The sequence below is a fragment of the Mauremys mutica genome, chromosome 18 (assembly GCF_020497125.1).
Source record: "Mauremys mutica isolate MM-2020 ecotype Southern chromosome 18, ASM2049712v1, whole genome shotgun sequence".
NCBI classification, from domain to species: Eukaryota; Metazoa; Chordata; order Testudines; family Geoemydidae; genus Mauremys; species Mauremys mutica.
In genome coordinates this window covers 24,264,471-24,282,625 of record NC_059089.1, presented here as the reverse complement: position 1 = coordinate 24,282,625, position 18,155 = coordinate 24,264,471, and the positions used below count along the sequence as shown (strand labels likewise).

General features: G+C 41.6%; 1 protein-coding gene across 4 annotated transcripts in view; it reads left to right on the top strand.

The window, feature by feature from the left end:
* The first annotated feature begins 9,000 nt into the window (after positions 1–9,000).
* Positions 9,001–18,155, top strand: part of TRAF1 (TNF receptor associated factor 1) — a 60,299-nt gene continuing 51,144 nt past the window's right edge. For 2 of the 4 annotated variants that reach the window (XM_044992898.1, XM_044992895.1), the window contains exons 1-3: positions 9,001–10,597; positions 13,572–13,647; positions 15,142–15,240. In XM_044992898.1, the coding sequence (XP_044848833.1) occupies positions 10,374–10,597; positions 13,572–13,647; positions 15,142–15,240 (399 nt within the window). In that variant the 5' untranslated portion in view covers positions 9,001–10,373. Of the gene's footprint in view, positions 10,598–13,571; positions 13,648–14,154; positions 14,174–15,141; positions 15,241–18,155 lie in introns of those variants that run through there. The other 2 variants (XM_044992897.1, XM_044992901.1) reach the window with 2 other exon arrangements.

Genomic DNA, 18,155 nt, shown 5'->3' with positions numbered 1-18,155 from the left:
ACGCTTTTGCGTGGACTACCGTAAGCTAAATGCTATAACTCGTCCAGACAACTATCCAATGCCACGCACTGATGAGCTATTGGAAAAGTTGGGACGTGCCCAGTTCATCTCTACCATTGACTTAACCAAGGGGTACTGGCAAGTACCACTAGATGAACCCGCCAAGGAAAACTCTGCCTTCATCACCCATGCAGGGGTGTATGAATTTAATGTGCTCCCGTTCGGACTGCGGAATGCACCTGCCACCTTCCAAAGGCTGGTGGATGGTCTACTAGCGGGATTGGGAGACTGTGCAGTTGCATACCTCGATGATGTGGCCATTTTTTCTGATTCATGGCCCGAACACCTAGAACATTTGAAAATGGTTTTTGAGCGCATCAGGCAGGCAGGACTAACTGTTAAGGCCAAAAAGTGTCAAATAGGCCAAAACAGAGTGACTTACCTAGGACACCAGGTGGGTCAAGGAACCATCAACCCCCTACAGGCCAAGGTGGAGGCTATCCAACAGTGGCCTGTCCCAAGGTCAAAGAAACAGGTCCAATCCTTCTTAGGTTTGGCTGGATATTACAGGCGATTTGTACCACACTACAGCCAAATCGCTGCCCCACTAACTGATCTGACCAGGAAAACCCAGCCAAATGCAGTTAAGTGGACTGATGAGTGTCAAACAGCCTTTACCCAGCTTAAGGTGATGCTCATGTCTGACCCTGTATTAAGTGCCCTGGACTTTGACAAACCCTTCCTAGTTACCACCGATGCATCTGAACGCGGGGTAGGAGCGGTTCTAATGCAGGAAGGACCGGATCACAACTTCCATCCTGTCGTGTTTCTCAGCAAGAAACTGTCTGAGAGGGAAAGCCACTGGTCCATCAGTGAAAAAGAATGTTCCGCCATTGTGTATGCCCTGGAAAAGCTACGCCCATACGTTTGGGGCCGGCAGTTCCAGCTACAAACTGACCATGCTGCGCTAAAGTGGCTTCACACCAACAAGGGGAACAACAAGAAACTTCTCCGCTGGAGCTTAGCTCTCCAAGACTTTGACTTTGACATTCAACACATTTCAGGAGCTTCCAATAAAGTTGCTGATGCACTCTCTCGTGAAAGTTTCCCAGAATCGAGTGGCTAAAAAGTGTTCTTAACATGTTTTCATGCTTACTAGTCTATGTAATAGTGCATGTATTTTATTACTCTGTTTGTTTTACAGTTCTAGGAGGAAATCACCGCCAGTGGATCCCACTGTGGCGATTTGGGGGGCGTGTCATAAATAGTTAGTAAAGGGTTAAAACATAGTACCTGGTGGGCACCTGACCTGAGGACCAATCAGGGAAGAGAATTTGAAATTCCTAGGAGGGAACTTTTTCTCTCTGTTCTGTGTGTGTGTGTTCTTAGCCGTTTGGAGTTACAAGGGTCCAGATGTTTTAATCAAGTCTCTACAAGTTTCCACCTTTCTGAACTAATTTCTTCTAGTCAAGATAGTGAGTATTAGAAAGATACTTTGTGTCCTCATCTAATAATCCTATGTTTGCAATTCTGTGTGTTTGTTATTGATTATTCTTAATTTTGCCTGTATTGTTTGTACTGAGAAGGAGAGAGGATTCTCTCCAGAACTTAGCAAGGTTATACCCTATGAGTGTCCAGCTTGGACTCATAGAGATTCTGTATTTTCTTGTTTTTCTTTTAATAAATTCTTTCTATAAAGATTTGATTAAATCCCTCTACTGTGGATACAGGGGGAGGGGCTAAGAAACTCTCTCTCGGTGGGGAGACAAGCTTATCTCCGGGCAGAGAGGGGAGGGGGAAGGTTTCTCCCTCTGTGAGTTGATCTGTGTTTCCCCAGGGAACGTCTTTGGAAAGAGGCAGGGGGAAAACAGGGGTGTCTCGGCCCACGTGAATCGACCGAGTGGTGGCAGCAAAAAGGAGACCTACCCTAGGATTTTAGGGTGGGGGGATACATGCTGGTCCTCAACTTGAAACCCCCCAGTTTCAAGTGAGGGTAAGACCAAGACAAACAGCATCTGTTTTTATAAGATAATTATTTTAGAATTGTAACTTTTTGCATTGACGCTAAGGTGGGATGGGGGGATATTCCAGAAATACTGCAAAGACATTTGAAGTCAGATGAAATTAAATGGAACACCATTTAAAAAAAAAAGAGAGAAATATTGCCTTGTGCCAAAACAGTTGGACCCACTGAAATGCAATATCTTATTAAAACATACTCCCTCCTTAATTTTATTTTCCTTGTATTTTTGTTCATCAGATACTGTTCTTAATTTCTTCATTTATATTCAGTCATACAAAATAATACTAAAATATACAGTGCTACATCTCACACAATCTCTTTTTATGGGATAAAATGATTTAAAATGAGTTTATGTTTTAAATGAAACCTATTTCTATGTAACCGCTCTATCTGCTGAGGTTTTATAGCAGGTCCAGCACCATAATATCTAAGTACCTAGGGTAAGTGCCTCACCCCTGCGCCAGCCTCACTACGCTAGGTAAAGTGTAAAGGGACTCTAAGAGCCCAGGATCTTGCCAGGGAAGATTCCCCTGGTGCAGGAACTGTGGAACACATGTCATAAGGCTGTTCAAAGTATGCCGGGGACTGCACTAACCCTCTGAGCAGCCCAGAATCAGGATGCAACCACCTTAATTACCCTTCCCCCTGTCCTGTAAGTTCTTTGCTGCACCTCTTAGTTGGAACAGAGAATCTCACTCCCAGTATCTAGGACCTAGCTCAGCAAATGAGTGGCACATTCTCTGCTGAATGGTTAGTAACAGTTAAGGTTTTCCAGATGCTCAGGTAGGGAGTAACTAGAAAATTTTGAAATCACGTACCAGAAAGTTGTTAAAATTAATGCTTGAAGGACATGAATTTATGTAGAAGCATCATAATTTGTAAATAACAAAAATGTGTTTGCATATCAGAAAGCTAAGTGACATAATGGCCTTTTAATTTGAGAGAGACTGTCATGTTTTAATTCTATGTAACAGTATTTGATATTGGGCTTTATTTTTCAAGTAAACAATCCTTATGAGGATTTTGTTAATTTCATAAATTATATCATGTCTGTTAGCCTGAAGGTTCATAAAATGCTTTTTCACAATATCTTTGTGTGTATATATAGGCATCATTTCACTGAACACTGAAATGCAGACCTCTCTTGGGTGAAATACAGCTGTTTTAACAGTGCACTGCAAAACGTATTATAACAGGAAGTGAAGAAGACAGTATTCACTGAAATATGTACTGTTAGTGGAGTAAGCCTTAGATTTGAAATATAAAGTGCAGACACACTAAAACTTTAGGTACAAATCTGGGAAGGAATAACTTAACTCTTTATCCTTTTGAGGCATATAAACTGAATTCCATGCCATTTACTGTTTGAAAATCTTTCAGACAAATGCTCTATGTGAACATTCAGTATTCCGTTTACACCTTTTGTAGGAGTAATAGTTAACATGCTGTCCTTGGTCAAAATGTTCCCCACGCCACTGTTGTGCTGTATGGTGTGCATGTACCAATAGTTCATCCAACTGCAACCTGAAAGGTGACTGGCTGCATTTCAATTGTGAAGTCAAGCATCAGTCTATCGTCCCATGTCATTATTGTTGGTATGCTTCAAGGCATTGGAGTGCTTGGACCTACAGTGCATATTACCTGATATGGAGAGAATTTTGACCCCTGACCAAGCCAGCCTTCACCGAGGCCGTAGCACATGTGACCAAGTACTTGTGCTGACCACATTTGTTGAAAATGACTTCCAGAGAAACTTGAAAACAGGTGCTGTTTTCATTGATCTAACAGCTGTGTACAATACGGTATGGCACACTGGCCTGCTCGTGAAGGTATCATGGGTCCTGTTACCTTGGGTCACAGGCATTGTTGAACTGTTCCTCTGCAATAGGCAGTTCAGAGTCCATATTGGGGAGAAGACGAGTGCGTAGAGACAACAGAGCAATGGGTTACCCCAGGGCTCTGTGCTTTCTCCAACCCAGTTCAACCTTTACATCAATGACCTGCCAGCAACAGAGTCACAAAAGTTCATTTACGCAGACGACATCTGTTGTGGTACCCAGGCACGGACATTTCATGAGCTTGATGCCATCTTAAATTGAGACATGATAAAGTTAGCTGATTACTGTAAGACTTGGCGCCTCCAGCCAAGCGTCATAAAAACAGTCACCAGTTTGTTCCATCTTCACCACACCAGTGCAACCCGAGAACTGAATGTTTATCTGAATGATTGGAAGGTGAAGCATGAAGTAGAACCGATCTATCTAGGTCTGACCTTAGACTGCACACTGAGTTACCATGCCCACCTGAAGAAGACAGCAGCTAAAGTTAAGACACGTAACAACCTTCTTAGCAAACTGGCAGGTTTGTTTGGAGTGCTTGTGCTCCAACTTTGCAGATGTCAACTCTTGCCACCTTGTATTCAGTGGCAGAGTGCTGCGCACCAGTTAGAGTCAATCATCACACACCAAACTGGTGGATATGCAGTTACATGCTGCCATGTGCATCATCTCTGGCACCCTGTGTCCGACCCCACTCCCATGGCTTCCAGTTCTGAGCAATATTGCTCCTCCTCATATCAGATGAGAGGTTGCCACTGGCAAGTTACTGGAGAAAGTACAAACCAACCCAAGCCTGCTGCTGCACAATGACCTTTTTAAACCACCAGCTGCACATTTGCCGTCATGTTGCCCATTATGGTCTCCTCCACCATGCCAGGATGTTAGGGCAGAAGCACTCGGGCGAGAGGAATGGATCTGTTATAATCCCCAACCAGTCCCTCGTCACTGATCCCACAATCTGCCTGCCTGGTTTTGACCTGCCCCTCGCCAATGTCCCTCTTGAACAGGTTCCGGACCAGGCAAGGTCTCTGTGCAGCTAACCAGTATCGCTGGGGCCTTCATGACAGCCCTTTGTGCAGCTGCGGCGCGACACAGAAGATGACTCACCTTGTCGATGAATGACTGCTGACTAAGTTCAGCGGTGGCCTAGAAGAACTGCATCACGCCACTGAAGATGCCATTGCTGGCGAGACGACTATGCACATGCTAAATAAATTGTGAAGTGATGCTTGTGTGCACTGACTGTATTGTAGTTTGTAAAGCATTTTGGGATCTTTTCAAATGATGGGGGCTCTGTAAAATGTCTTTATTAGCAAGCAGATTTGTGTGTCACGTTTTGTTGGATGCTTTTTGAATCTGCACAACTAGTTATTTCTTATCTAGAAAGTGACAGCATGTTCACCACTGTACAGGTCACTAAAGAATTCACAGACCCGTTCAAGAAGCATTATACGTTTATTTTTTTTAACACATTTTAAAACAGCAGCAGCCAGTAAGATTTGGACATGACAAAAGCACCTGCAGCATGTGCAATGTGTCATATGGCTTTTTTCTAATATGTTTTTGTTCATGCTGTGGGTGTGCTACAAGATGAGAGCTATTTTTTATTAAAACAGCCTCACACATTATTAACTCACATTATATTTTTCCACAGTATAACAAGCTCTCAAGGGGCTAAATCAATTAACTTTAGAATATTTTGTCAAGCCTGTTTTGTGTATAAAAAGAAAGTAGGCAGTCTGCAACCTGGTTTTCTTGCTTACTTTAAACAGAAGAGTATTGATCATGGATATCTTCAGATATTCAGTTATCCCTATATATGCACAAACCCAAATCAGGCTCTGAAATACGGAGTAAGAAAATCAATGTGCTCATGTTTATAGCTGTTACATTTAAAATAACAGCAAACTAATATAGAGAAAAATAGTACTTTCAAAAAATGGAGTTGCCCATGATATTTCTGAGTAGTCTTCTCAATAAAATATGCCTTTTTAATTCTGATTATAGATTATTAACCCCGTATCAAATTTTAGAGTTGATATGCAATCTAAGAAGAATGCTTGGGACAAGAAAGATCACTTCATGGTTTGGTATTGTGCCTAGTACAAGGATTAAGAGAAAGCAGTGCAAAACAAAGGCAAAAAAAAGTAGGCATGCTGCTTGTAATGAAAAAACAAACATGTGATGTAGGGGAATCCCACTTAGAGAGAAATTGAACTTAGTGTTTCCTCTTGCTGGTGATATGCTAAGAATTTTAAGTTCTTAACCCGTTTGGTAAGTTGTCTTTAAACATTATTATTTATTACATAGAGATATTTCAACCAATTTTTACATTATTCTTTTCTTCTTGTGTATCATATTTCTTCTGATAGATAGTGCTGATTATATTTTTCAATTTGTGGTGAGAGACGGGGGAACAATCTTTATTTTAAAATTAGGAAAAAAGTTTCCTACAGCTTGTGTTTAAACAGAGCAGATTTTGTCTTAGGTATTATTAATCCTTACTAGAATGTTTTTCAACAATGGAGTTTATATATTTCATAGCATAACAACATTGATTAAATAACAATAACAAAATTTAGAACTCCTGCTGAATTAAATTTTGCTGATGTACTTGAACAGGGAAAAGAATGAATCAATGTATGCCTGAGGGTGGATCCTTGATTGTAGAAATGTTGTAGAGTCACTAAGGTACTTCTTAACATCAGATCCTGTATACATGGGTTACTCTTTGGAGAGACACTGCCAATTGCTATTTTCTCAGCTGTGTGTGGTTGGCTTTTAAAAAACAAACAAACCATTTTTCTCCGTTTACTTTTGAAAAATATTGATTTCTCCTCAGTTCCTCTGCTCTACTGGAGAAACATGATGCGATTTTTTTTTTATTCACCAATGGCTGTAGCAGTATCCAAAAGAATGTACAGCTTTTGAATCACAGCTTCTGTGCTTGTTGCTATAGCAGAAACAGCAGAGGGAGCAGAAGGACATTATTTTGTGCAGGTCCCATAAAAATAGCAGTTAATATTTTGAGAAAAAATATTTCTTAAAACAGAAGGATTGAGACACCTGGGATCATTGCCTGCAAGACTGCAAAGGTTTTTTGTTTTGTTTTTAATGGTACAGTGCTAGATCCTTCAAATTTCACCTTTCCTGCATGGGGGATATATATATATTTTTTTTAAACTGCAAGACCGCCATGTTATTTAATGGCTGAGTGCAGTGATACTTCAGTCTGAGGCCCCAGGAGCCACAAGTGGCTCTTCAATGTGTCTCCTGTGGCTCTTTGCAACACATGATATTAAAACACTGTGTGATTGGTTAATAATTAAATCAGGATGCTTTTACTATATTATTAACTAATTGTAGTTGATAAAATAATACTTAGAATAACCAAGCAAACATATATAAAATACTAAATGAAACAATGAATTCTCTCTACTCTGGCTCTTTTGGGTAATGATGATTGCTAATTTGGCTCCTGAACCACTGCGGGTCTGAGTATCATTGGCCTAGTGGTTACAGCACTGGACTGGGACTTAGGTGACCTGTATTCTATTCTTGGCTTCGCCACTGACTTGCTGGGTCACCTTGGACATGTCATTTCATCTCTCTGAACCTCAGTTTCTCCCTTTGTAAAATGGGGGTAATGATACCCACCACCTTTGTAAAACTCTGTGATCTACTGACAAAAAGCTCTGTATAGGACGTAGGTATTATTCCTCAAGGCAGGATGGTGGTGGGTGGGTCAGATTTTAGATCTAAATTACTTGGCAGTGAATTTTTTTAACGCTATCCAAAGGAACTCTAATTTTATGTTAAAGTAATGGGCAAGAAAGTGGCTGAGCCCTATGCAGGGTGCAAGGAGCTTTCTGATGGCTGTCATTGTAGTCTCGAGTGTAGGTGCTGCTGCCAATTGATCGGGAAGCTGCACCCTGTCCAAAGATGGTATAACTGCAATGCTCCTCACTGAGGCTCGGCACCTCGGTGCACCTGCCCATCACTCCCTGATTCGGCTCCCTTGTGCTGAAACAGTTTACCCAATTGCAACTTAAAACCACAAAACCCAGGAAATTCAGAATTAAGGCTGAAAAAGTCCCAGACGTCTTTACTTAATCCTTTTATGAGCAGGTGCTGCAGAAGTCTTGAGCACTGGGTAATGTTCCTGGTTGTAAGTGTTGCTTGATTTGGGCATGATGCATGATTTAAAGCATGGTCTATCAGTAGTTTTCCTCTTTCATCTTAGAGTTTCCTGGCTTTTGTGGGTTTAGCACAGACACTTAATGATATTTCAGAAAATTAGGTTGTTCTGTGGTTTTAATTTTATACAAAGTCAGCTCACTTCAAAAGTCTTTTACTGCTATGTACATCCTGCCAATAACAGCAATGTGAATTCGTCAAAATTGCTGGTCGTGCAATAAAAAAATTGACCGAAAACCCACAAAGGTCTTGATCAGTGGTACAACAGTGCCTAGAGCTTTGGCTAATACCGTAATGACTTGAACGGAGCTATACTGATTTATACCAGTTGAGGATATGGCCCTTAATATTTATAGCTGGATGGGGAAATAAGGCTCATGTTCTCAAAAACCACATGAAGCCTTTATATTTAGAAAATAAGAATGGCTGGTGTAACACCCTTACAGAAGGGAGTGTACGAACCGAGAAAAGTAGCTGGCAAGGAAAATGACACCTGAAATGATACCAACTGTCTGAGACAGATACAGGAACTGAGAAACAGTCAAACAAAATCCAGTGGTGGAAGTGCAGCCTGCTGCTAAAACCGAAGGAGCCACGTCATGAGTCTTTAGTTTTGCTTTCTGCTCTTCTGCCCAAGGGGCTCCTCCCCTCCAAGGCTATCACTGGAGGAGTTATACTGAAGACAAATCCTGAGCCAGACTTAGGGTACGTGTATGCTGCAATGAAACATCTGCAGCTGCCCCGTGTCAGCTGACAGGCTCAGGCTGAGGGGCTGTAAACTTGTGCTTGACATTTGGGCTCGAGCTGGAGTCCAAGCTCTGAGACCCTGTGAGGGGGGAGGGTCCCAGAGCCTGGGCTCCAGCCCAAGTCCTGACATCTACACTGCAATTTTACAGCCCCGCAGCCTGAGCCCCACGAGCCAGAGTCAGCTGGCAGCCCAGCCATGGGTGTTTCCGCGCTGCGTAGACATACCCCTAAAGGCTTGCCTGAGGCTCTAGTCTCTGCAGTCAGCAAGTTTATAGGGTGAGATGCCAGTATGTCAGTGCTGAGAGTAGCTCTTTCTGTAACTCGTGTTTGTTGTTTAGAAGTTGCTGTCGCCACTTTGACGATGTTCATTCTGGAGTTTCTGGCTTCTCTACTGGTGAAGGTGTCTTTTTAAAATGATTACCACTAATAACAATCCTTATAGAACACTTCTCATCCATAGGTGTCAAAGCACTTTGCAAAGATAGGTGAGCATTATCAGTCCCTTTTAACATATGAGGAAATTGAGCACTAGGGGCCAGATTCTTAAAGGTATTCAGGTGCCTAAAGATGCAGACAGATGCCTAATGGGATTTTCAAAAGTGTCTGAATGCTTAATACCCAATTCCCATTAAAATCAATGGGAGATAAGAGTGTAGGCTCCTATCCGCATCTTTAGGCACTTAAACATTTTTAAAAATCTGACCTGAGGAGATGAAGTAATTTACAAAAGGTCAAGGAATAAGTGTGTGGTGGAACTGGGAACATAAGTCTTCTGATTTCCACCCTTGTGCTTTATCCATTAAACCTCAGAGCCGTATCCCTTCATTTAAAAAAATACTAATAAAAGGGCACTGTTGGATCACAAATAAAAGTTGTAAAACCGTGACCTGTACCATGAAATAATTTAGATTATTAAGCATGAAAAAAATGAAAGCATTTACTTTGTCTTCATTCCTGTTGATTTGTTTAAATGTTGCATGTTGTTCAGCCTATAAAGTATACTAGACTAGTCCATTTCATTGGTTGAATTTAAAAAAAAAATGGAAATATTTCTATTGATTTTTAGATTTTGTGAAATCTTGTCTTTATAAAAGTGAAATTTGGGTCCTAAATGAACATCATGCTGCCCCTTTCACAAGGAAAACATGTTTTTAAGCCTTGTTCTTACCTAACTGTATCTCTTCTTTATTCTTTTAGTTATAAGTGTTTCACAACACAGTTTTGGTCAAAATAGTGCAGCAGCCTTATCCATGGTAAAATTCCACAGTATTTTTCTAAATATATCTTATACTTAAATGCCCCATTATCTATTTAGTTTAGGTAATCAGGCCGCCGCTGTAATCCAGAAATATTTTCTCCTTTCTGAATGCTTATACTTTACATTGACTGACTGACTGCAGTTCATCATTACAATAAGCAATTCAGAGGGGAAACCCCCCCCAATACACATTCATGTATTTTTTTTTCTGTATTCTCAGAATTATTACCTATGAGTCTGAAGTTTTTCGATGGAAGTTTGTACACGAATAATGGGGACAGCTTTAGACTGAAGCCTTCAGACCATCTTCATGGCAGAACACACTGTAGAGCCCCAGCATTTGGAGGATTTGGCATCAGGCATCGGTACATCAGCTATGAGTAGCTCACCTACTCCTGGAGAGGCTCTGGAGAAGTATATGGCTGATGTTTCCTCTAAATATATTTGTCCTCTCTGCAAAATGTTTCTGGAGAATCCAGCACAGGTGCCATGTGGTCACAACTACTGCATGTCCTGCATTGAATGGTTATTAAGGTAATCCTATTATACTGAATGTAGTAACTGCAATTAGGTAGTATCACTACGGTCCTCATGAGCAAAACTGACCTGGAACTAGATCCAATATCTACAAAACTGTCTCTGTTGGAAAAAAAAGATATGATCTCAGAGCCCTGTTGTACAAATCTCATCTCATTGAAGAGATCCTTACACTTGCGAACTACTCATGTTAGTGAGAGTTAAGGGATTAGGCCCCTTGTTGGTAGTTTTTTTTATTAAGATACCACATTATATTTCTTAGCATCCCTAAGGGGTTAGATGATGCCATGCTTTGAACTGGATATTGAGTCGGGATGGGATTTTGACAATTGTTCCGGTGATTTAGGAGCACAACTTCCTTTGGCTTTCATTCATTCAGGCTGACAGCCAATGAGACTTATTACTTTTTATTTTTGAGGTCCGTACTTGGAGAGAGGGAAAGTGAATGAATATTGTATTTTAAATTTGTTACATCTCTGGAATTGATATTTACATAAATGTGATTAAAATATCTCGTTTGTATGAAGCAAAGACCATGACTTGATCAAGACTGGGGATTTTTCTTTTTTTATTTCTATTTGCATGAAAAATTGCATCATTATACTTCTTTCCAAAGCAAATATTCCTATTTGATTAGATTGCAGACCCAGTTTTCAAATATGACCACCTCACTAGGATGTCCAAAATATAGAATTTTTGTTACTCAGAGCCTAAATATGTGGCTTCTCACAATATCGCATTCCCCTTATTTCCTTGTTGTTTTTCACTGACCCATTTAAGTCAGTCTCGTTTTAAATTGTTCACTGTCTGATTACAGGTTATGGAATGCAAAGATGTCATTTTGTTTTGGCAATCGGGTTCAGTCTTGGGATGGTTCTGTAGAGAGGGGCCTCAGGCAAAGTTCAAATTTGGACAAAGTTGGCGTGTGTGTTTGGATCTAGGGTTTGAATTCTGCTTCTGTCTAAAAACAATAGTAAACCAGTGATTTATAGAAGGGAAGAGGTGGGGATTAAGGAGAACCAGAGAAAATCTCTCTCCCTCCCCGACCCCAGTATCTGTTTTATGACCAGAGAATGCAATTAAAATGAAGGCTATATAGAACAGCGTGCTCTGTGCCCCCAGTTTCCCTTTTGGTTACCCAGGTACAATCCCACTGACTTCATGTGATCTATGTAAAATTCACTGGGGCGGATGAGGGGAAGTCATATATAGCTCTTATTTCCATGCCTTGCATTGTCATTTGCTGAATATATTTAACTCATTCTGCAGCTTTAAGTGCTGTATATGACTTCCCCTCACCCGCCCCTGTGAATTTCACACAGATCACATGAAGTCAGTGGGACTGTACCTGGGTAACCAAAAGGGAACCTGGGGGCACAGAGCACACTGTCCTATATAGTCTTCATTTTAATTGCATTGGCATCTTTTTCAGGGAGACAGAAACATTGTGAAGATTCCATGGTGGCTCAGGTTCAGTCCCTTAGAAGAGCTTGATTGTGTTGTTTGAAATGGCAAAAATGGCCTAAAAATGAACTGCAGTTTTCAAAGTCTTGTTATAGATGGGAAAACTTTTTTCAGAAACCTCCAAGCAAACACCAGTACTCTGAAAAGGAGGATCAGGGGCTCTTAGAACCCAAGTATTAATTTATCAGGTGGTCTTGTAAATGATAGCAACAACAGGACACATAACCAATCAACAATTAACTGAAAGGTGGTCATTGACTTGCTTATGAGGCGATTCTGTTGTACAGAATACAGTTTTCCAACCTTCTCATATTTCTGTCTCTCATGGTGGACAGCACAGGCGTCAGCAAATTCATGATAGAGTTTGTTAATTTCTGCCCACCGTGGCTAGAACCCCAATCTGGAATGTCCCTGAAAAACCTGGTTTGTTAGCTGCCTGCTAAATCTAGTATAATTTATGGCTTCTTGGCATCACCAAGGGTATGAATGCTTAGACAGATGGCCAGATTTCTATAGGCATAAGTGGAGATATTCTGGTCATGAAGAATGAGGAACTTATTCTTCAGCATCTCCGCAACACATAAAATCACAGACGCTTTTTTGTCCCATGGGGAGCTGTTTAGTGATATGTTTTTAATGCCTTGCTTTCTAAGCAAAGCCAAGATACTTTTCCTTCTTTAGAAAGTTTGATGGTACTTTTGTGGGAGACCCAGTAAAAGGAAAGGATGACAAGAGTCTCGTCTTCCCACATGTCCCATATGTATACCCATGCCAACCCTTATCGTGGGGAATTGAAAGGTTGAATGGACTAGTAATGGAAGATTTCACCTCTGGGTCACCCTTCATATCTAGCCTGGTAAACGAGTTTGGGTCTCAGCCCAGTTTCCAGACAGGTGTCCAAATTCTAAAAATCACCATCAGAACTGACATTAAATGGCCTCCTTCTCAGTCTCGGCAGAGAGGCCGGGATTGAACAGGCACGAAGGCAGCCTGACTCTGCACCCCAGAGGTCGTCGCTTTATGCTAGGAGAGAATCACATTTGCATGGCTACGTGGAGAATGCTGTAGTGCCAGTGCCCATGCTATACCTGTTCTATGGATAAACAGAGGACTTTGTTCTCCAGGGCTATCATTCCAGTTCCTTTCCATGGATGCTAAACTGTCACTAATATATTTTTAATGCTTTGCTTGGTTGTTGCAAACAGTTCCAAATCATGCCAGATCTGTATGCTGTATTAGCTGTGCTCAAGGCGGAGTGGGCCCAATCAATCTCTAGTATAACTTAGTTGTCAGGCTTGAATTTTCCCCTCAGTGGTGGTAGGTGAAGGGCCAAATTCTCTTTTCACAAGTACTAGTGCAACCCAGTTGATTTGCCGATAAAACTGAGAGGAGAGTGTGGACCAAAGTATGAATTTGTATAAGTTTTTAGTTTTCATTGACTAGCTATCCAAATTCAATGACATTTATAAGGGTTTTACTTTTAAAACTGCTTTTTTTTTGCTCTCAGAAACATCCCTGATCCAGAGTGTTTACTGTGTGGAGAGAAAATAGTCACTGATGATGCAATTTTTAACTTCGGCTCTGTGAGTAATTTTGCTCATTAATCCCCAAAGCTTTTCTAAGAAACATAAGAAGAAAACTCTATATCCCAATAATACCAGGATATAAACTCAAATGACAGAGAGAACTGCAATAAAATATTTGATGGGATTGTCTAAACAGTCTGCCTTTGAACGCTCCTTTTCTATTTCTTCAGTGTTTAATGTGTTGCTGGGTGAGTGTAACTGGGTATTAGAGACTTATTTCTCTCATATGGGTGATGATGACTATGCTCAGACACCTTACTCCTCTTCCTTCTTCACACGTCTGATTTTAAAGCCTCAGAAACACTGACTCAGCCATCCCTTCTAACATGGCAATCTAGAAAATGTGTATAAAGCATATTGAAATTAATATATGAAAAGCACCCTAAGCTATATTCAAATAACATTATGACTGTGGCACACACAGCTAAAATATCAGTTAACTACAGGTTCTGCCCTTAACTTGCATTGTAGGTAAGCTCTGCAGGGGACTAAGATCACTGGGCCAAATTCAGCCCTGGTGGATGTAAGTGCAACTCCCATTGTGTTTGTGTGTGTGTGTGTAATGTGATAAGCAAGTCTATATTAAATCTAGCTGTCCTCTCATGGAAACAGATAATGTTGAACATTTCAATCGGCACACTAATTCACCTTTTCTCCTCACATTTGTGGCAGAGATACATGGATAAGCCAAATTATCAGTATTAGGGATTATACATGTAAATGTCTGGTACATGTAAGAACAGCTTATGTGGACTCAGTATGATGATGACAAGCTTTGAGGATCTTGCAGAGTTTATCATGTTATATAGGAAAGTTACAACAGTATTGTAGTTGCAATACTGGGAATGAGATGATCTGGATTCTGTTCCTGGCTCCGCCAACAGACTTGCTATTTGACCCTGGGCAAGTCACTGTAAAAAATCTCCATCTCTGTTTCCCCCTCTATACAATTGGGGTAACAATGTTTACCTATTTTACAGGGTGCTGTGAGGCTGAATTGATGATTTTTTGTAAAGTGCTTTGAGATCCACAGATGGAAGGTGTAGTATCGTTTGATAGATTTTTGGTTTTTTTTGAGATAATTACATAAATCTCAAATACAATACAAAATATCTCTTAAAAAATTTAGACGACTGCACTTTACTTAGACCAGCACATTTCATGGGTACTGATAACACAAATGTTCTTGATGCATTTGCATTCTAAGCAAAAATACATGCTCATGATTAAGACTGCTAACATGATATTATGTTGGAAGAACTAAATAGCATGACTATGCTGAGGCTGGCCTGAAAATACAAGGTCAGTTATTTGTTTTTCTTATTGCTAAAAAGTTTTCTCACTCCTCACCTGCATTGTCCCTATTTCTGAAGCTCTGTGTGCTGCCTCTGAGTATTCTGGTTGCACGGTGTAAATTTCAATCAGATCATATATAATGTTATATTCTGCATCATTCTCTTTATCAATTTCAATCATCATACTGTGCTACAGATAAAACCAGATGAAGTCAAGAGCAAGGAAATTGAAAGATTTACAATCAAGTGTCTGAGGGAGGGTTTTCTTCAGTCTGGACCACTGGACCCAGATGAGGTAAGTGATTGTTAAAGTCAAGAAAGTCAGAAATAAGGATATAGATTATGAGAAGTTACTTTGCAAGAGCAAGAACTTGTTTGCAACAGAATCTTCTAACCAGTGTATACAGGTCTGTTGCATCTTACGCGCATTTAACATGCACAATTTCAGCTTTACGCGGTCGGCAAAAAACAAAAACAAAAAAAAAAGAGAGAAAAATAACAATTTTAATACTGTACGTGTAATGCGGGCGATTCCGCCCGCCATTCAACTCAATGTAATCTTGACTATATGAGGTTTTCGCTTTACGCACTAACCGCGGAGTGGAACCCGCGCGTAAGATGAGACTTGCCTGTATACATCTGGGCCAAATAGGGTAAGTTGTGCATTGGAGAGTTCTGTCCGGACCAAAGGAAAGAAACCCTCCCTCAAAGCCCGTTCATGGCCTCTATTGAAACTTCAGGGCTGCAGTAGCTTCCTATAGCTCCTCTAGACCATCTCTGCAAGAGGAATATGGAGCATTAGAACCCTTGGCCCCATGACCAAAAATCTATATGCTGGAGCATAATGACTGTCACAGAACACAGCTCCATTGTGCACAGTGATCCTTGCCTAAGGTTTAGCATTGTACACCCCTTCCCCTGCCCACAGGGGCAGGATTTGTCATGCAGGGCCGCCCAGAGGATTCAGGGGGCCTGAGGTCTTCGGCGGCGGGGAAGACCCAGCACTTCAGAGGCGGGTCCCGGGTGGAAAGACCCCCCCGCCACCAAATTGCCGCCGAAGACTCGCCCCGGGACCCACCGCCGAAGTGCTGGAAGGACCCCCCGTTGCGGGTCTTCGGGGCACTTCAGCGGCGGGTCCCGGGGTGGAAGGACCTCCCGCCGTCAAATTGCCGACGACGACCTGGAGCAGAAGAAGCTCCGGGGGCCCGGGCCCTGCGAGAGTTTTCCGGGGCCCCTGGAGGGAGTGAAGGACCCCGCCCAAGGGGCCCTGAAAAACTCTCGGGGAGGCCCCTGTGGGGCCTGGGGCAAATTGCCCCTCTTGCCCTCCCCCCTCTGGGCAGCTCTGTTGTCATGTAAATAGCATTTAACCTGACAACTCCCATCCTACCAACGCTACCACATTACTGTGTTGGTGAATCTTTTTGGCAGTATCTATAGATCTTAAAAGGATTGGAAAGAATTATTATCTGCATTTTGCAGATGAAGAAACTGAGGCATAGAGCAGTTAAGTAATTTTTTCCCAGATCACACAGCAGGTCAGTGGCAGAGCAGGGAAATTAACCAGTCTCCTAATTCCCAATCGGGCATCCTATCCACTGGACTACACTGCCTCCCTAAACAAAAGGAAGGAAGGAACGGACGAAAAAACCCAATAGATTGCTGCCTAAAGCCATTTCCCCTTTATTTCAAACAGGCTCAGGAAAATGGCAACTAATTTATTTTAAGAATCAGCAAATCAATACATCTTAATGCTGAAGTGCTAATAAAAAGCATCTACAGCTGAGGGAATTTGGAACTTCTGAGCAGCCTTAATAGTGTTAGTTGGATTCTGCGGTCCTATTCGCAAGTCTAATTTCTGAAATGAAACTTGGGGCAAAGTTTTCAAAAGCACCTGACATTAGAACTGAAGTCTTGTTTTCAAAAGTGACATATGCACGTAGGAGCCTAAATCCTCTTGTCTTTCAATAAAACTTAATCTCCTATGGCACTTAGGGCATGTCTAGAGTGCAGTTAAACTCCTGCAGCAGGCTTGTCTCAACTGACCCAGGCTCAGGGGCTTGGGCAATGGGGCTGTTTAATTGTGGTGTAGACGTCTGGGCTTGAGCTGGAGCTTGAGCTCTGGGACCCCACAAGGGGGAGGGTCCTGGAAGCCTGGGCTCCAGCCCGAGCCTGAACTGCTGCACTGCAATTTTACAGCCCTGTGAGCCTCAGTCAGCTGACACAGGCTAGTTGTGGTTATTTCATTGCAGTGTAGACATACCCTTAGGCCCTTTTGAAAATTGTCCCCCCGAGTTTATAGATCTGCTGCCCCTTCAGGATTAGTATAATTGTCCGGCATTGACTTTTTAAACGTGCTAGACTTGGTAGCTTTCTGTTTTTACCCAGAATTTTCTCTCTAAATGCATAGTAAAGCCATTGAGCCATTTAAAAAAAGCACGGATCTGAAACGTTGCAAATCTAGGGGAAGTTACCTTCCCAACAAGAAGTGTCGTCATCTTCAGCTCCATTTAGTGCAGGGGGAACTAGCATGCATCTCTTCATGCATTAAAAATGAGCAAATTACATGAGAAAATTGCCATAGTCTCCAGCTCGTTAAGCTAGAAGAGGAAGGCTGAGTGACTTCAGACACTTATTATGACATTATCCCAAGAGATTCTGATCACCAGCCATTCCCAGTGACTTCTAGGCTATGCCTACGCTATGGAGAATAGTGCAGCATAGCTACAGAGATATATTATGCAAACATAATCCGATAGTGTAACATAGCCTACAGCAGTGGAAGGGGTTTTTCTGTCACCACAGGAACACCACCTCCCCAAATGATGGTAACTAAGTCAAAAGAAGCATTCTTCTCTCATCCTAACTGTCCACACTGAGGGATGGGTCAGCATAGCTATGGCGCTCAGAGGTGTGGATTTTTTAAACCCTAGAGCACCATTGCTATGTTGCCCTAAATTTTAAGTGTAGACCAGGCCTTAGTCAATGAGGTTGTGGGGATGCTCAATGCCAGGATTGGTCCCTTAGAGAATAAAATATTCTGTGAAATTCAGTGCCCAAAGTGATCCATTTGGATTAGGAAATGCAAATTTATTTTGAAATATATCCTATAGTTTTACTGGGGACACTGAACATCAGAGAGACCCTTTTATATCCAGAGTTACATAAGGTATTTTTATGTTCCCTCGTTGTTTTATATACAGGGTGTGCAAG